At 31.5% G+C, this 21,027-nt stretch overlaps 1 protein-coding gene across 1 annotated transcript; it reads left to right on the top strand.

Moving 5' to 3' along the window:
• The first annotated feature begins 5,803 nt into the window (after window positions 1-5,803).
• Window positions 5,804-7,173, top strand: LOC7468909 (FCS-Like Zinc finger 5). Its single transcript, XM_002306552.4, has 2 exons — window positions 5,804-6,215; window positions 6,728-7,173. The coding sequence occupies exons 1-2, from the start codon at window positions 5,926-5,928 to the stop codon at window positions 6,882-6,884; spliced, it is 447 nt and encodes a 148-aa protein (XP_002306588.1). The 5' UTR covers window positions 5,804-5,925; the 3' UTR covers window positions 6,885-7,173.
• The last annotated feature ends 13,854 nt before the right edge of the window (window positions 7,174-21,027 follow it).

The following is a 21,027-nucleotide window of genomic DNA, read 5'->3' on the forward strand; positions in this document are numbered from 1 at the left end:
ATTTAATTTTTTTCTAAAATTATTATATATTCTTTATTTTTTAGTAGTGCATGAAAGAAAAACAAGCTTACATTAAGTGGTCGGGCTACCACTAGGTAAGGTACTTCATAGTAAATGGATCCCACTTTGAAGGTGGTCGGCACCTAATAACTCTTGGTTGTCAGAAACATTGTTAGAAGAACTAGCAGCGATCATGTCCGTACAACGCACTACTGACTTTACTCTAGGCATCTGTATAAATTAAAGGATTTAAAAAGGTAATAAGATTCATATTCTAAAAAAAAATTCAATAGCATCTCTCCTATAAGGGAGACTAACCAAAACTTTATTACCTACTTGTATATACAGTAAAAACAAATAAAACCACAAACTAGTTGATTTTATTTATGACTAATATTTTACCCTTAATGTTGTTACCACCTAATCCTCAATCTAGTAAACTAGAAATTATCACGTAAAAATAACAAATTTGTTTACCTGTAAAAATAACAAATTTGTTTACCTGTAAACATTAACTTATATCTAAATATTCTATTTCACATGAATCATAATCATGGTTAAACATAATTTCATCAGCATACCAATCCAATTTAAGTATAGTAACATCACTTAAACACTAAAACTTATACAATTCCATAGATTTCCATACTTTTCATTATTCCAAAATATACTAACAATAATTGGTTTTTTATTTTCTTCAATTAAGTCCTTAATCATGTCATCTAAACCAATTAACTCATAATTACATAAATTCACATTTCCTATTACAAATACTCATAAATCCTAGAATTCACAAATTAGGGATTTATAATTCAACAACAAAACTTCATAAAAGCATCACAATGAATTCAAAAATCCGATAAAATAAATTCCAACAACAAAATTAAACAAAAATTAAAAAAAAACAAATATAATGCAAAACAAAACCTAAAAAAAAAGAAGAAAATGAAAAATCTTACCTCTTAATCCAGCTCAGTGAAGCTTGCACTAAGTTGGTAGACGGAACAACTCGATATGGATCAATAAACTCATTAAGTTTAAAGACATTAACTCTTGTAGTTACTTCATCGTTACCATCCTGAACAACTTGGACATGATCTCTGGGTTTGGATGTCACTATGGATAACCAATCAACTCTCGAACAATCCTTTTTAAAGGAAGGAGTTATGTGCAATAAACTTGTTGGAATTGCTTAGCAAAAAAAAAAAAAAGATATCATTAATGTTGCATAGTCTAGCTTTTGTATTAATTTCAACCAAACCATGATTAGGATCTACTCTGATTCCTCTATCAGTGGTATCATATTAATATCATTTGAATAAAAAGATTTTATTCTGCTCGCTATAATATTGCGATTCAATGATCTCTTCTAACTTCTCATAGTAGTCAACTTCGAACTCATTAAAATTTGATTCTTTAACACAAACCCCACTATTATATGTCTTTCTATCTTAACCATACTCTTTAGTAAGAAAAACATGTCTATTGAAGAAATACTAGTTATAACACTTCACCTTTTTTTTACAACCCAAACATAGTAATTCAAAGTTACATTAGTATTCCCTTCCAATTGATAAACATGGTATAAAAGTTACAAACTTTAATAGTTAATGAGAAATGTGTACAAAATTAAGTATTCCAAGAGATAAGAATAATTAAACAGTCCTTACAATTAACCACGTGGAAAATTATTCATAATGTAATCAAAAGATTTGAGATTTAGTTAGTTGTGAGTTTTGGGATAGTAAAAATTGATGATATTACCTACAATGAATTATTAAATCTATCAGTTTATGATAGTTCGAGAGAAAATTGTTTGAAATTAATGATGTGTTAATTATTATACTTACTGAAGAAAAGGTCATAGTTCATTGCAGTTAAATAACATATAATTATGTATATGTTCGAACTCAATTTCTGTCAAGTATCTTCCACCACAACATTTTTTGGTATAGGTCATTCAAGATGAGAGAAATTAACAAGTTCCCACTCAAAAGCATTTCCCCACCGTCATCATGCCTTAAAAAATGGTTAATATTTGTTCTCAATTGAGGCTCGAAATAGTATGAGACAATTGTTGAGATCTCTTTAACAATATAAGCCTCGTATATCAAAGCCTTAACATGTATCTTGTTTTTTTTTTACTTTTCTTTTAAGGTTGAACAAGTATCTGCATGGAATTAAATGAATGTTTTGAATTAAAAAAAAAGACAATGGGAAATTTAATTGTGATGCATGTGTAATCTCTAACCTCTCAAATGGATATATTTATGTATATTAGTTGGGCCTTCAACTTTTATCTCAAATGGAAAATATATGGGTAAATGCTCCATTGAATTAAAGAACGATATAGAATACGAGCTGACGATACGAGAGACCAAAAGCCTTCATTCATCAACAGATGAAGAATGTGTTCCAGGTGAAGGCTCTGGAAGAAATACAGTTTTAGACCAATTTCTAGAGATCGGACCCCTAAGCTTTTTCGACAAAAGCTGAGGTTACCGCTACTAGAAGAGAATAAAGAAAAAAGTGTGCTCATGAGTACTGACACCCGAACTTTTTTATTGCCCTAAAACACATCTTAAAATGTATATGAGAGCCATGCATAGGGGTCTTCAATGAAAGGATGGCCCAAATGTTTGTTCAAACTCTCACTAGAAAAAGTTCCTTTTCAATCAACTTTGAAATAGTGAAACAATATCTTATCTTTTTAATACTTAGCTGGATGTGAAAAGAATCCAATATTGGACGAAAAAGCAAAAACCTAAAAATTAAGAACTCCTTTCATTACCCGTTGAACGGAAAGAGGACCACCAAGAAAGAGCAAGTGAAACTGGTGCAAAGTAAACTTATTCTTCCTATGTACACGAAGAACTTCATGGCCCAATCTGTACTACTCTACTGAATTTAGAATGCTATCAAGTCAAATCAATAAGATCAAAAGGAGCGCAGTCGGACGACTTTTCAGTAACCCAGGATTACCTTGTAGCTTTCTTCTCTTATGATATTAAAAGTTAGAACAAGATGGGATGACTAGGCCTGATCTTTTCCCTTTCGTCCCTGACAACCAAGCAAGGTTGCTTTTTACATTCTGACTGTAGCACATTATTATATTTAACTTAGCCTGCTTCTCTCATCATTTGAACCAACCCGGATCTGCCCTCGCAAGTCTCTATGCATTTTAGGAGCAAAGCATGCAAAATCGAGCAATGCATCTTAGAAGAATTCAACTTTGAACACCTTCTATTTTTTCGCTGGCATTTGAGTTGTCTCCCCTCCTTTTTCAATCGACACACTCAACTAGATAGTTCCGGTGGCCCGGCTTCTGCCTCTATCAGGCTTCGCACCTCCCCTACCACGCTTTCCCAAGAACCCATTTTTCAGGATTCGGCAGGCCCGTCAAAAAATGGGTATCATTTCAAGTTTGCAGATTGTCTTGACGATATTCGTTTGAAGCATCTTTATGTGTTGTGTATACAACTTGTTGAAGTATATATCTCTAAAGAAGTGATTAATCTCCATGAGTGCATTCCATATCCTCTTTGGCAATAAATCCCAGAAAGCTAGTGTAATAAGTGTTTGCATAAACACGTGGCAGTCATGACTCTTCATTTCATACAATTTGCAAACCTTAAAATTCATCAATCTAGATATGTTCGAAGCATGTTCATCAAAAAAACATAAACTCTTAAGCCATTAGTAGACAATTAACTGGGCTTTGAGACCCGTAACCTATCATAAATCAACTCCATATTTTTATGATAACAAAACAAAGGTTTATCTATTCTAGCCTTCATATTGTCCTTTGTCTTTCCTTTCACGCCCATAACTGTGTTAAAAATTTCTTCAAACATGTTCTTTTTAATATGCATGACATCGAGGTTATGACAAAGAAAATTGATCTTCCTATAAGGAAGCTCAAGAAAATACTTCGCTTTACTCAATTATGGGTCACACCAAAACTAAGAAACTTCTACTTACCGGATTGAAAACTGAATACAATGTCATCGTATTGTGACACCACATCATACAATTCTTCATCCAACAACAGCAGTGATGTAACATCCCTTTCAATTCTACGAATAAAAAAGTCTTTTTTATACTTGTAATTCATTGGCAAGAGCCGCTAGTGACAATAAAAAAAAAGAGGTTTTACCACCATTTTCTAATATAAAGGCCTTGTTATTTTCCATACAGTATGGACATGCTAATTTTCCATGCGTGCTCCAACCATAAACCATTTCATACACAGGAAAATCATTGATAGTTCATATCAAATTTGCCTTTATATGAAAATTTTATTTACTCGAGAAATCATAATTCAAAGTCTTGGATGACCACAACCGCTTCAACTCATTAATCAATGGTCGAATATAAACATCTATATTTTGACCTGAAATATTAGGATTAGGTATGACCGTAGATAAAAACATGAACTATAGCCTCATACACATCCTCGATAGAAAGTTGTAAACTGTAAATGACCCAAATAGATTGAATCCATCTGTATATAACCCAAGATATACGTTTATTATCTCCATTGAAAACTAAGGATGCACCCTATTAGAATGTTTCTAGGCTTCACCATCGGATGGGTGTACCATGACTCCATCCACCGCATCATGTGAATGATTTGCCATATACTCAACAGTCTTTGAAGACATGAATAACCCTTGTAGTCTAGGAGTGATTGAGAAGTATCTAAGTTTTTTATGTGGGACAAGAGTCCATCCCCTGCCTGTTTTGAGTTTATAATGAGCATGCCCACATGTTCTATACCTAGTCAACTTTATATTTTCAAGATAGTACAACATATAAAAGTTTGGACATATATTAATTTTCTAGTATCCTAAGCTGAAGGGTTTCATAATGAATTTAACAACATATAAGTTCTCTTTCAGCCTATTACCTTCAGGTAAAATGCTTCTCGCCCATTTAATATTATATCATAACCGACCTTATTCAACCCATAATCTGACTTGATGGTAAACACCTCTGTAACAACCAATAATTCACTGTGATTTGTGCACTCATCCCATAATGGTTTGTCAGTGTCTTTTAAAAAATCAAAAAACCCGCTTGCGTCTGCATTTGATTCTTCATCTATGGTTGAACATTCACCTGTTTAACCTTGATTCATTCCTATCATATCCATAATCATATTTCTATAAGGATTACTATTGTCATCTACAACTCCATTCATGTTGCTAAAACTAGAAATTGACTCAACCATCATTTCTACCATGGTCTCATAAGGAATATATGGTTCTACGTATGCAAACCAAGACAAATATTTCTCTATAAATTCTTTTTATAGAAGATGCATCATTACAATATGTGGATCAAGAAACTTTTTATTTTTACACATTTTTCATAGACATCTAATACCATCTCCACTAATATTTTTTGGATTAGGTATTGCATAATCCGAAAATAAATAAACGGAAGGATTTAAGTAGTTCAAAATTAGATATATCAGAATTGATTTGATCAAATTTATTACATGGGTTAATTTGACCTGATTCATATAGTTGAGGGACTTCCAGCGATGTTTAGCCAACACAAGGGGGAGGGGGATCTATTACGTGGTAACTTTTGAGCGGACACATAAACTTTCATAGAGTTTTAACTCCTGTGATTGGACAATAAAAGAGTATCCGAAGTTAAGAAAACAAGAAAGAAACACCATGAGTGAAGGGGCCAACGACGTGGATTTGCCATGGTAACAAAACAGAAAATTCATTGAACGGCCCAGATTCGCTCCTCGGTTTCTGGCTCTTCTTTTATCTCCCCAATCCCCACTCCCCCTTCTTGTCTCCTTTCTCTCTCTCTCACACCCTTGCTATCTATATTTCCCTCAGCGAGAGGAAATCCAAAAGCATGATATCTTGCAGTTTTTAAAGAAGTGCTTAGAGTATAACAAAGATGTTGCTGGGCAAGAGACCTCGTAATCCAATGAAAAGGACGACAAGCTTGACAGAGATCAAATTTGATCTAAACACTGCTAGTAGTGAGGCAGCCCCACCGTCAGATCATCCTCAAAAACAGGTGGGATATGGTGGAATGATAGATCAACGGTCCTCGGCTGCCACTGGATCACCAAGAACCAGCCATAGAAGGGCTTCTGCTGATTTCTTGGAGACTCCCAACTTCTTGAGGGCTTGCTCTCTTTGCAAGCGCCGGTTGATCCCTGGCCGTGACATCTATATGTACAAGTAATTTCCCCCCCTTATGTTAAGCTGTGTAGACTATACTACTATTTATTTATTATTAATTTTTTTTTACAATCTTATACCAACAATCAAATTACTCTATCGTTTTATAGAGTTCTTGTTGATTGTTGGTGTTTATCACTTTCAAACCCTTCATTTATCTCTGGAGATATTTTTGCTGGTTTCTTGGGATTTTCGGTTATAGTACACAAGAAAAGAGATAAGAGAATTAACCTTATTTCATTAACATACATGGTAAAAAGCTTGGTTTATTTATGAGAATTCATTTTTTTTGTAAGAAATTACGACTCAAATTAATCCAACACATGCCATGAAATAATTTTTCTTGAGGGATCCAACCTTAGTTTAATCTCAACATCTGTCTTGTCAGAGGAAAAAAAAAACGACTCTTCCTTAGATTATTTATTTTCTAATTAATTAGTATGAATCCATACTGTGTAATAGTCATATAGCATCAACTTTGTTTTTAACGAAGTTAATCTGGCATTTTGTAGGGGTGATAGTGCTTTTTGCAGTCAAGAATGCAGGCAACAACAAATGAGCTTAGATGAGCGAAAAGAGAAATGCTCATTAGCATCCAAGAAAGAGGCTGTATCCTCCACCACCGCAACAGAAGTTTCCGCTAAAGGCGAGACCGTTGCCGCCTTGTAGAGTTAATTACTTGCGGTCCTTTGAAAAAAAACACTCGCTTATATATAAATATAATCCAAGTCTATATGAATGTGGGTTTTGATGCAGGCGTATATTTTGTATGCACATGGGCAAGTTTTGAAGCTCTTCTAATTTACGTGGATCCACTGCGCCTACAATTAAGTCAGCAAGCTAGAATAATGAGTGTTGTACTCCTTCCTAGTTTTTTTTTTTTTTTCCTGTTTTTTCTATCGCCTTTTATTTTGTTTTGTTTTGCTAGTAATGGAAGAAAGTTGCAGATTCAAAAGAATTCCTTTTCTCAAATATCATTAATGTCATAATTATATACAGTATATCATCTGTAGGTTTATGTGCGTATGTGAATGGTGGTAACATCGAGTGGGATGGTATTGATTTTGAACAAGATTCCCATCATTTTCACAATGGTACCACCTTCATCGAGTGGGAAGCGTGAGTTGCCTAATCAGGGAAATTTGCGTATGTAAACAGTAATAATTCGTGACTAGCTAGCTAGTCTGTGGAGTGCGAGTTGATGTAGAGAACCCCTAGCAATTATTGTTTCAATCGCAATGGTTGGATGGTAAATGATTAAACGAAGACCAAAATGTTTGAATTGAAATAATCATGTTTTTCCACAATCAGTCGTCATTACTAATGCGAGGGTCGAAAAATATTTTGACGTTGAATCAAATATTAATTTTGTAAAATAAAATTTTACTTTTTTCTGTTAGAAAACAAATTAAGAAAACAAGAATAAAAAAAATGAGATCAATCTTGAAAATGCATGGTAAAGTTTATGGATTTTATATTTCAGTCCTAAGCTTTTTTTCTTTTCATGTTTTAGTTTCTAAATATTGAGGGAAAAGAAAGAAAGTCGTTGAAAATAAAAGAATAAAGAAAGAGGTCGGTCTGGCAAACTCCAATCATAAAAAAGACATATCTTCATGTCAATATATTTATCTTTAAGAGATGAGTTGGAGGGTGTTTTTGTAAGAGTCATATTCTTAGCCCAACTCAAACTCAAGGTTCAACCCAAACCCAACACAAAAACCTAGGTATTTAAAGAAAAAGTTTCTAAGAAAATTGTTTTCTCTCTTTTCCTCTTTTCGTCCCCTTGTTGTGACTTTCCTCTCCTGTTTATAAGGGATTTTAGTTTTGAATTTTAGTTTTTGATTTAAGAAATGTTGAAAATACAAGTAAGTGATTTCCCTCTTTAGTTATTTTCGATTAAGAATTAATTGTGAAGGTTTTAAGATGTGTTTAGGGTTTTTATATTGTTTTGATGATAGAGTGATTTAGGGGATTGAATTGCTGTTTTAAGGTGTTAGTTGGCCTTAAACGAGCTAATTAAATTACTAGAATCATGGGTTGTTAAAGAACAAATTGTGTTATTGTGTAATTTGAAGTTTTGAAGATTGGTAGATCAGGATTTTAAAAATCACGATCAACCGATTGATCGATTGGCTGAACCGGTTGACCGGTCGATTGGTTGCTACTCGTCAACTTGTTGTTTTAAACCAGTTGACCGATTGGTTGGTTGCTGACGGTCGAACTGGTTGATTGGTTACTATCGATTTACTGGCTGTTTTAAATTGGTTGGTTGGTTGCTGATGGTTGACCGGTTGGTCTAAAATGGTCGATCAGTTGGCCTGTGATAATGATTGACCGATTGATCATTCTGGTTGACCGATTGACCCGATAATAGATTTTTATCGGGTATGTTAGGTTCGATCAGTTTGGGTTATGTTTATGATCGATCGAGTGAATTAGTTCGGCTTCATATTTATGTTGTGGTCTTCACGCTTATATTTTTTTAATCTCTTATGATACTTTGCTTTGAGTCATTTTTTAGTGTTTTTATATCCATTATAGGTTCTGCTAATGTTCCTTTTAATGATCTTTAGTAGTCTCCGATTCTACATTCGTTTGTTTTTTGCTTTTGTTTTCTAGGTAAGTGAGATAATCTTTAATATGCACGTAATATAAATAAATATGTATGTTGATAATATGATGAGTATAACTACTAAATTTCTTGAATATTTACATATGTTGCTTTATTTTTCGAGTACTCATTCATTCTTGAATTTGCACTCGTATTTTATTGAACTAAATTCTATTCGATATGATATACAATGACTGATAATTATATGTGTATCTATTATATCTTGATATCGGTATACTTGTCAGTAACTCTATGCTAATGGAGAGTAGTTAGTCTATGTGCATATGATATTTTGTATACCTAGCTGGTGAGAAAGAGGTGTGAATCTGTGGCGACTGATTTTCCAACAGTGGTCATCTTTGGGTGTTATCTGGTCACCTACGAGTGTTATCTAGTCACTTTCGGTGTCATCTGATCTTCAACATGTACTCCACTATATTATATTAATATGCTTATTATGTATATTTATATCAAGATATATCAACTTGTAAACTATTAATATCTAATATGTATGTTAAATATTATTCTCTTACTGAGTTGGTTTAACTCATCCCTTAATTTTAATATTATTATAGGTTCTTAGTTTTGTTAACAGGTGGACTTTATTAAGTGTTCCTACTTCTTCAGTTTTGGTCAATATATCTTGCTTGTTCTGCGAGGCTTTCCTTTTAGTCTTTGACTCGATGTCTTAGATGCTCCATTATTACATTGTTTTCATTAAGTTTAGATTTTTATTTCAAAGATTGGATTTTGTTCAATGGAATAAGTATTTTGAATTTTGAATTATTTTATTAGTTTTGAGGAATATTTGATAGATTACAAAATGTTGCGTAATATATATATATATATATATATATATGTGTGTGTGTGTGTGTGTGTGTGTGTGTGTGTGTGTGTGTGTGTGTGTGTGTGTGTTCTGAGACTTATCGTAGTAGTGGTGTCCTTACGATGCTGCTCTTGCGTTGCCGGTTATGGACCTGTGATATAGGTTATGATAGTTTTGGGGTTAAAAATGAGTTTAATGAGATCCCTAAGATAAATTTTTAGGTATTTTCAGGTCAGAACAAGTTGGAAAAAGAAAAGATTTTTAGAGTCCAAAAACTCAGATATTGACTTTTCAACCACCAAAGTAGTTGTAAAATGGACTAAAAGATGACATATTATCTACATAGGCAGATGACTTGTCATCCAATCCATAAAAAAATTTAGAGTGGACAATATATCCTCTATCCATTTAGGAAAAAAAAAAAGAAAAAAAGAAATCTAGGCAGGTGGCCTTGGCTTTCCAGACTCACATGCTCCTTATCTTTTAGTTTTGGTCAAGCACAACCAGTCTTTCTAGGCCCAAAGCATGCTTGACATCTTTTTAAATAGTCTTAGCCTTGAAAGGTTTTGAAAGTCAAGATAAAGCTTATTGGACTAAGAAAATGTTACATTTGTTTGGTGATATTTGTATTAAAGTTATTGATATGAGAATGAGACCTAATACTCATTTTGATAAAGTTGGTTGAGGATTTTTTATGATTGTCTTCCAAGAGTAGACTGATCATGCTTTCACCAAGGCACAACTTAAGAACAAATGAGGTGGTTGCAAAAAGAATTGGAGGACATGGAAAAAGTTAATTTCAGAAAATGGTGTTGGTTGGAGTTGTGAATTGAAAACTATTTTAGCTAATGGTGGGTGTTGGAAGGCTAAAATCTAGGTTATTTTTTAGGAACTTTATCTTTTCACTTTTATTGGTCTAATTTTTGTAGTAAATAAATTGATTAAGTTTCATTAATTATATTAAATATTTTATGTATAAGAAAACAGAGGAGCCAAAAAAGTTTAGGCATGCTAGAATTGAGCCAAGTTTACATGGAGAACTTGATATGATGTTCAACAACTTAGTCGTTACTAGACAGTATGCTTGGGCTCCCTCGTCAAGAATGTTGTATGGTGATGACGGTAGGGATGGTGGCTTGAAAAATACCAATGTTGATCGTGATGCCAATTTAGAAGGAAGGGGTGATTCTGATGAGGATTCCATTTATAATTTTGAAGATATTGTGAGTAACATGGTTGTTGAATGTAATGTTGTTAATAGTAGTAGTAAACGTAGTAGTGACAAGAGAAAAGCTAGACAACAATATACACATCAATATGCAAACAAAAAAGAAAAAGGTTTTGAAAATGGGAGCATAATTATTTTCACATTTGGATAAGCTTGTTAATTGTGTTTTGACCAATTATGGTAGCACCACCAATAGTAGGATAAGAAAGAATGTAACATTGTCAAGGTGATGAAAAAACAAGAGAACAATATGGCCAACAATAGAAGATATTGTTAGAAAGCTTCACTGACAAAAACATATGTATGATCGAGTTCCAAAGCCTTAAACCAAGAGGCGCGTTGCAATTTTGATAAGCTATTATATGTTTGTGTTTCATTAAAAATTTAACATTTGAGATACACTGTGTAATGTGTTGTTAATGTGTTTTCTATATGTACATGTTTTTTTTGTATTGGATTGTGAATAAATAAATTAATTGAGTTTGGAGTTGTGTAAGGTGCAATGGGTTTAATTCATTGAAATTTCAGTTGAGGTTTTCTTAAATTCATATTATGATTTGCCAGGTTATCTTATATTTACATGGAAAAAAGAGAGTTATGTTTAGCTATTCTTTGCACATTGCATCTTTAAATATTGTTGTACAAATGTTTTTATATAATGTATCATGAATAAATAGTCTATATAATTAATATGTTGATTTTTTTGGCACTATATTTGAATTTGAATTTTTATTTTAGTAGCTTAGATGACCCATGTTGTATGTGCATTATGTTTGTATTATCATTATAATGCAACTTTATCTAATTTTGTACGAGGAAAAATAGGTGAGACCTTTAGGTTAGAAGAATAGGTTTGGGCAAATTAACTAACCAATGTTTAGCATTTGAAATATTAACTATACTTGCATCTTTTCCTATATAAATATTGTGTATTGGTGAATATAATGTCACTTTCAATATTAACAAAGCATAGTTATAAAACAGAGTAACAATTTTAAAGGTTTTATTCATATATATATATATATATATATATATATATATATATATATATATATATATATATTGTTTTCTTAAGTTAACGTTTTATTGTTATAGTTAAATAATAATTTTACAATTGCAAACTCTGTGTAAATGCTAGAATATATTCATTAGTGTTAAAATATATCCAACCAGATTGTGATATAAGTTTTATATTTTAATTTCTCAATTGGAAAACTATATATTTAACCATAGTTTGAAATCGTGTTTGAACTCCTACTATGGGAGGCCACAAGATGTTATAAAATTGCAATATGTTGGACTTTTAAGCTTTTTCTAGTGAAGGCTAATACAAAATGAAAGTAGATGACTCTTTTATATATTTTTCCCTTTTTTTAATGACTTTGGATTCCAATTGTTTTTGTACATAATGAAGAAGCCTTGTTAAATACACTTGTCAAAACATTCATGATTTATGTGTTTAAATCCACCCAAAATAATAAGAAATCTTAAAGTAAAAATTTGTATTTTTAATTTAAAGTAATGGTTCAAGTAATAAGTTTTCAAGTAAGTAACATCTTTGTATCTCATATGAAACAAATAGTGTGTGTGTGTGTTCAATTGGAAGTAAATTTAAATCTTTTATTAAGTGGATTTATTGAGTGAATTGTGAGTGACAAAACTAAATTAAATGAAAACCTAGCCCATTTAATACTACCTTTTTCCATTATTTATTTATTTATTAATGTGAATGGATGTCCCTATAATATTTATCTGTCATTATAGATATGAAGGTTGAATGATTTAATTCTTTATTGAAAGATACCTTTGATTGGGACTATAATGATGTAATTAATTGTGTTATTGATTATGTTACTGCTGGTGGTAGTGGAAGGGTGGCAATGGCGATGTTAGTGATGTTGGCGATATGAATGATGATAATAATAATGATAGAAACAATAATAGTGACGAGGATGGTGAATCATTCTGGAGATGAGAGTTTGATTGTCATAAACTAGTATTATGCACAATTGAGCTCTCTCCAAGTATTATAATAATTATATGTAAAACAACCCTTGTATGGTTTCGTACAACACAAGTATGAGGTGGTTGAATGAAATTTCACAAAAACAATGGAAACGATGTGTGAAGATGTTTAGGATGAAAGCAACAACATTGCAAAGCTTGTGTTATGATTTAAAAATACAACATGGATTAAAAGCTTTAAGAAGGATGTGTGTTATTAAAAAGACGATAACGTTTCTTTATACATTAGCATTAGGTGCTTCAAATATGGAGGTTCAAGAAAGATTTAGGAATTCGGGTGAAACTATTAATATATACTTTAATGAAGTTATGAGAATAATTTGTTCACTTGCAGTAAATATTATAAAATCAGAAGACCCTGAAAATAAAAAAAATACACCATGGAAAATTACAATGAATTCAAGATTTATGCCTCATTTCAAGGTAACACTAATATACTTGTTTATTATTGATGGTAAATATAAATTATTTGGATCTTTTTTTCAATCATTGAAAAAGTGATGTATCTTTTTTTTTTCATATAGAATTGTGTAGGAGCTATCAATGACACATATTTGTTTGCTTGTGCATCTGAAAAAAATAAATTAAATTCCATTTATCAATAGAAAGGATGTATCGACTCAAAACATAATGGTTATGTGTAGCTTTGACATGCAATTCACATTTGTTTGTGCTGGATGGGAAGACAATACTCATGACACATGTTTTTTTCTTGAGGCAATTGGCAATCCCAATATCAGACTTCTAAAGCCATCAAAAGGTAATATCATTAAAAAAAATCCATGTTATTTTACGAGGAAACTTTAATGTTTTTGTAACCATTATTATGACTAATTTTTCATTGGAAAATAACTTACAAATTCATTATGGTGGGAAATATATTTAGTAGATTCTAGATATCTAAATGAGTATGAATATTTAAGTCCATATAAAGATAAGAGATATCACTTGCTAAATTTTTGTGGGTAGGGACAACCAAAAGGTCAGGATAAAGTATCCAATAATGCACACTTATCAATACGTTGTGTGATAAAACGTACATTTAAAGTGTGAAAAAAGAGGTGGAGAACTTTGCATAACATGCTTGTGTATCCTTTCAAAATATAAGTTCAGATTGCAGTGGCATTAATGACGCTACATAACTATTTTATAAGGAAGTCACAGGAAGAAGTGGTATTTGTAAAATTTGATCGTCATCCCAATTTTGTTCTGAATGATTTTTTAACTAATTTCATTCCACATTCGTAAAGCCGTGGATATTGGAGGCCTTCTCAAATAAATTATGTTCGTGATGAGATTACAACTAGTTTAAAGAGACAATAAAAGTAGGACTTTAATGTTCCATTGTTATATTTATAATTTATTAATACTGTAATTGCAAGCTAGGAAATTAATACATGTCATTTTTAGTCATTTTACTAGTAACATCACTTTTAACTCTAGTTTTGACCAAACACTTTTGAACAATTTTTTATTCAATAATAATTTCAACCATAATTTTAATCAAACATATATTTTAATTCAATCAACAACAACTAAAAGTGATTTTTCTAAACCAGTTTTTTTCAAACTGCAACCGCAAAAATTACCACAACACTCTAAAGAAAATTGAATATCTATGTCCTCACTCTTTTGTGTTAATTGGCTGTAACATGATTTATGATTTCTTATTTACACTCTCTCCTTTTGAGTAGTCATAGTTCCTGATTGGGAATAACCATTTAGCCATGACTGTGGCTATGACTTTTAAGTATTTGGTAGTACTTTAAAAATTAATATCATAGCCCTATGTGTTATTTTCATAAGTTATAATTTATAATTTTTCAAAAGTCACAGTAATAGTTAAAAGCCATAACTTTTCCAAATGAACTTATAGCATACTTCAATTTATTGGCTAAAAGTTTTTCAAGTTCATTTAAATTATATTGGTGTTTGGTTATATCTTCGTTGATTTTGAAGAACATTGTTAGAATGTTAATATTTAAGTTCAAATAAAATAATTTTTTTAGCAATATATTTTTATTGTGTTTAGTTTGTATTCGGAAATTCGTATGTAATTATTATTTTATTTTTAAGAATTAAAATATATACACTTTATAGTTCATAGTATTTGTTAAATTTTCTTTTGCATATATGCATCCACAAACAATTGAAACGGATGCAATTATAACTTAATTCAACAATTTTCCGTATAGAGCAGATCATACAACCATTTCTATTAACAAAATGGAATATTAGTAATAAAACAAGTGAGGTTTTAACCATAGTTTTGAAATCGGCCCGGCCGACCCAAGGCTGAAACCGGGCCGGATTGAAGAAAAAATAGAGTAAGAAAAAACCCGGTGTGACCCCGCAGGTTGACCCGGTTGACATGGTAAGACCTGGTAAAAAACTCGGTTGCAATCCGTTGACTTTTGTTTTTTTTTACTAAAACGATGTCGTTTTGATTTAAAAAAAGAATTAACTCGGCCAACCCGGTCAAAAACCGGTGACCCAGTCAAAACCCGGAACCCGGATTTTAGACCGGACCAAGTCAGAAAATTATGGTTTTAACAAGTCTTTGTAATTTTGACTTCACAGGGAGAAAATAAATATTACAAAAGGATAGAGAAACCGTGATTATTTTGAAATTAATGACAGCATAAAATATCAAAGATAGAGATGCTCACAGATTCTGTTCAAGTGAAGCATTTGGTAAACAACTCTTATTAAAATCTATATACTAATGGCGAATTTCTTCCGAAGGGTCCCACTTGAACAACCATTTAATTTACCCAATTGCAGGACAGGATTACGGCATCGAATAATTACGGGTGTTTTTTTTTTTTTTTTTCCTTATAGAATCTTTGATTGTTCTTTCTTTCCTTGTACTCGCCATAAGACCCATACGTTCACGCTTTCCCACTCCTTCCTTTGAGTTCTCTCTCTATAATTCTTTTCTTTTTCTTGTAATATACTTTTCTACACACGTATATTATTGAATGCGTGTGGTACAGTGATGATTATCCTTTTGAATTAAAATTCTTTTGTGTAGGTAGAAAAAAAAAAATTCTTGTTCTTTATTATTTAAAAAAATTTGGAGTCTCCTCTTAATATTTCGGTCACTGAAAGTCCTAACTAGTTTTCAGAGTGTAGATAAAAAAATTAAGTATGTATGAGAATGATAATATCACCCCTAGTACACCCTATCTGAGATAAATTGTATTGTATATTTGTCTGAATATTACTAAGGTATTATTGTATTTTTTTTAACTGTTGTTCCGTTTATTGGTTAAAGCAAGTTCACCCCAGTAGAGTAGATCATATCTCTATGGGTTAAACCTAGCTATTCTAGAGCCACAACATATTTTCTACATTTTGTTCTTTTAATACCAGAAATACATCTTATATATAAGTTGATATTGAAATAAAAAAATATTTTTTTTGTGTTGTTGAAATTTAGATCAAGTCCTCGTGACTTTAATAAACTTATTATCAAATATATGATGCATGCAAAATATAAAAAGTATTTTTATTTTTTTAATATTTCCAAGAAATGTTAAATCATTAAATGTATTTTTTTTCTTTTGTATTTTTTGTATTAAAATGCAAACATGATTTTTTTGGAGAAACTTGGTCAAGTGCAATTTAAATCATAAACGTAATTTTGATAGAATGATTACTTTGTTGTTTTTTATATATATATTTTTAAAACAACTAGTCTATATAATCTTGAGAAAGCACCTCATATATAAGGTCACAATCTCAATATTAAATAAAAAAGAGATATAGAGAAATGAGATTCATACATAATTATGGACTTAACTTTCTTTTCTCAATATTTGAAATACATCTTATGTGTAAATTTATAATTTCTGATATAAAAAATAAACAAAAAGAAAGGAGATGATGGGATTTTTATTATGAGTTTAATATTTCTTTTTCAACACTAGAGACACATCTTATGTGTAAGTTCGTAAATCCTATTATTAAAAATAAACAAATTATTATTTTTGTGTGTTTAAAGGATGGGTGTTAGACCACGAATTTTCAATAAAAAAAATATACACAGATCATCCACCTCCCATTTTGAAAATCATAATTTGACTATTAACTTTGAACTCACTATCATTACCCATTCTTAGGTTCTTCTCCTAAATTTATCTTTTTCCTTTCAAAATAAAAATAAATAAAAGCAATAATAATAAGAAGACTGACAACTTGGAAAAAAAACAGCTTAAAAAAGATTTTAGATACGTAGAAAAATCAAGCTGAAATTTTGGATATAATTATAAGCCTAATCATACCTCCATTGTACTCAAGAATAAATAGATAATTCAGATTCAATGTCAAATTAAATGATTATTCGACAAATCTGCATAAAACATTTAAGTCCATAGACTTAATTAGATTTTTAATAGGTCAATTTGATTTAATCATGGGCCAAATTAAAAATTTATTTATTTTTAAAAATTAATTTGGGTCAAATTAAAAGATTTAATTAGGTGTAAGGACTTAATTATATTTTAATTGGTCAAGTTAATTTTATTAGGGACTTAATTGGTTAAAAATTAAGTTTGGAAGCCCAATTTGGGCTTAATCGAGAAAATTTGAATTTTAAAGGACCAAACTTAATTTTTACGAAGTCACTTGATTGAAATCAGGGATAAAATTGCAAGAAAATGAAAGTTTAGGGTCAATTAAGGGTTAAATTGAAGAGATATATAACCAAGAACCTTTTGAAAAAAATGCTAAACTTCGAGTACTCAATTCGTTTGAAAACAGGGGTCAAATTGAAGTAAATTTAAAGTTTAATGGTCAATTGAGGGTTAATTTGCATAAATCCAAAACCAAGGAAAAGGCATTGAAATTCAGTGTTGGTATTGGAGTTTGGTAAGGATAAATCGCATAAAATTAAAAGTTCGAGATCAATTAGGGATGCAATTAAAAGAAATCAAAAGTCGAAAGAATAAATTGAATTTTACTCAAATCCCTAATTAAAACCCTATAAAAATCAAAACGGCACTGTTTCACTTAAATGAAACTGTGCGTTTTGACCAAAATGATTTATTTTGGTACAAAATAACGTTATTTTGACCAACACAGAAACAAAAAAAAACATAGAGATGTCGGATGACTTGTCTAACTAGCTATTGTTCATCATCTTTAACCTTTCATACCCAAAAAACTACTCAGGTGGCCACTTTTCCAGAGTATTTAATGATTCGTCTCTTAGCCAAACCAGACAAACCATACACCACTATGATGGCCTTATATTGTACTACACCCTAACATAATTCTTGACGGTTGACTGTCCCTAGAGCCAATGTGACGCCGCCCCAAAGATGCTAACTTGATCAACCTTTAGCAGCCGAATTTACCAACTCATGATGATGACTTTGAGTCAATGGTTGAGATCCTTTCTGATTGAATCAAGGGCCAAGATTGGTCCCTAATAAAGACAAGATGTCCCTCTTTCCCCCTATAAATAGAAGTGGATTTCAGGCATTAAAGGGCAAGAGAGAAGACTGCAAAGTGAGCAAAAAAACCATCTTTTTTAGCATTTTCAACATTGTTTTTTTTTCTCTATGTCGTCGCTGCAACCATTTTCTTCGCTATGAATCTCAGCACCTTTGCCACTTCATCATCTCACCGGCAACAGAAACAATCTTCCTGACGCAAACCTCTTTTTCTAACAACGCCAACCACTTCAAACAAGCATATCTGTCGCTAATTTCTTCGTTAACAACTCCACCGTGAGCCGTCAACACCACCCCGTCCAGCCTAGGTAAGCTTCTTCGTCTTTCCTCCACCTGGATTTTCTTTCTTGCCTACATGTAGGATGTGAATTAATTCATGTCCTACAACTGCTGGCTTTCGCCAGTGGATGTAAACTAGGCTGGACCCGTTTTAGCCCAGCCTATTTTTTTTAAAAAAAGAAAGGATTTGTTGGGCCTGCAGTCCGCCCAACCCAATTCGACCAGGCTAGACTTGGGTCTTATGTCGGATCCAGCCCAATATATATATATATATATATATATATATATATATATATATATATATATATATATAACATTAAATAAAATTAAGGAAAATTTTTAAATATTTCAAAGACCATTTCAAAATTATTTGTGGGTTTGTTGTGTGTTTTTCTAACAATTTTGTCTAATATTGGGCCGTAGACTTACATATAAGATACGGACCCGGAATCAAAATATCTGATTTTTACCAAAAAAAATCCAAAAATTCTTTATTTCCAAAAAAAAAAAAAAAGAGAAGATGTTTTATTTTCGTGCATATGACCAAATCTTAAAGTTTTTTCATGCATTATTAGTAAAAAGGATAAAATAATTTCTATCATGTTTTAAATGTGAAATGGATATCGTAACAAGTTTATAACTATCCATTAGGTTTTGGTAAAAATATAAAAATCCCATTATAATTAGTTTGTTATTTGGAACGTTACGAACTAACTATATCTAAGAAATAAATGTGATGTTAGATATGGACCTTAGAATAGTTAGGACATAATCCAATAAGATAGAGACTTTCTCATGAAGAAAGATCTATCTGAACCTTTAGACAAGACCAACAGATAGAAATATGACCTAGAAAAAACAATCAACAAGCAATGTAACTTATCTTAGGTAAGGTGTACTGAGGGTGATTCATATTCCCCTTACATAATTAGTCCCCTTACTTAAACTCTCGCAGATCATTAGGTTTTATAGTGACCATTATACCAGATGGCGACTCCTGAACCCCACAATCCTAACTTTATGATTAAACCTAAAACCCCCTTTAATTTCCAGGAGGTGGCTCCGCCATTCGACGTCATGCATGTTACAACACTCACAATATATTCAAATATTTTAGATTTATCAATCTAGCCAACATCTTTATAGATCTAAAAATCTAATAACATTATCATGATTATAAACAATATTACTTTAAGATAATGTTTTCAAACATTCAAATCCACAACATTAATCACTCCAAATCAAAACAAATTAACAATGTCAACAATTTAAAATTTCACAATTATCAACATATAATCCTATACATTCTCAAAAATCCTAAAAACTCAAATTTTTTCAACAAATCACAAATTAGAACAAACCAACACAACCATTTTTTCACAAATATATTCAAGCAAATAAACTACTCCATTACCATTATATTATTAATTAATCATAAAATTAATCACAAGAAATCAAGTAATTCAAAATTAATCACAATAAATCAATAATTCATCATAATTGTTAACTCAAATTAAACTCATGCTAAATGATATTTTGAAATAACATTTGAGGTTTGCGTTGACCTTTAATAGCTATTGAGCCTTTTGGAATGGTGTTGGATTTTCCAAAAACATGGTGGCGTGTGAGTTTCGCACGCCACCATCATTGCCAACGCATGGGCTCACGTGCCATTGCCGATTGAAGAAAGAAATTAGCTGGGTCTGAAGTGACTCCTTCTCCTCTTTCTTCTTACACTAGCGATAAAGTTCACTATCACCTATAAATACAGCAAAATCCACAAGCAAAGTTTCATCTCTCTCTCTCTTTTATCTTATTTTCCCTCTTCATAAAGACATAGTTGTTGCTAAAATGGATGAGACCTTATGTGTTCTCGAAAAGGAGTTTAGGTTGATGTGTGATTAGAGCAGCTGCTGCTGGTGACTCTTTTTTATATGTTGGCCATGTTATAGTAAGGAAAGAAGTTGTTGGCAGCCTTTGTGGGTGCTGAAACTACCAGTGGACGCTACTAGTGACTGGTCGACCGTTGGCGTGATGGTGCTTAATGGCGACTAATGATGAGAACGATGGCAATGTCATGGATGAAAGAGAAGAGATTGTTTTCAACAAAGAAAAAGGGAGGGGTAGATTGTTTGAAAAGAAGGGATGCAATATTTTCTTTATTATGCCAGTGATGTTAGTAAAGAAAATGAGAGGGAGAACAAGTGAAATATTCAAAACTTATGTTTTTATGAATCATTAACTAGGAAATCTAACTATATGTGATTATATATACAACTACAATATATCCTAATAGACATGAGACGTGAGCACATTTTTCATTTCTTGGTTCTAAATAGTTTGGTCACCTCAAAATGAAAATTTCTTGAATGATTAGTTTTTCA

Source organism: Populus trichocarpa, chromosome 5 (assembly GCF_000002775.5).
Source record: "Populus trichocarpa isolate Nisqually-1 chromosome 5, P.trichocarpa_v4.1, whole genome shotgun sequence".
Classification (NCBI taxonomy): domain Eukaryota; kingdom Viridiplantae; phylum Streptophyta; class Magnoliopsida; order Malpighiales; family Salicaceae; genus Populus; species Populus trichocarpa.

Bases quoted from the DNA above. Each gene is read 5' to 3' on its own strand.
- LOC7468909 (XM_002306552.4), top strand. From the start codon at position 5,926: ATGTTGCTGGGCAAGAGACCTCGTAATCCAATGAAAAGGACGACAAGC. The intron at 6,216-6,727 runs GTAATTTCCCCC...GGCATTTTGTAG, and splicing joins CGTGACATCTATATGTACAA to GGGTGATAGTGCTTTTTGCA.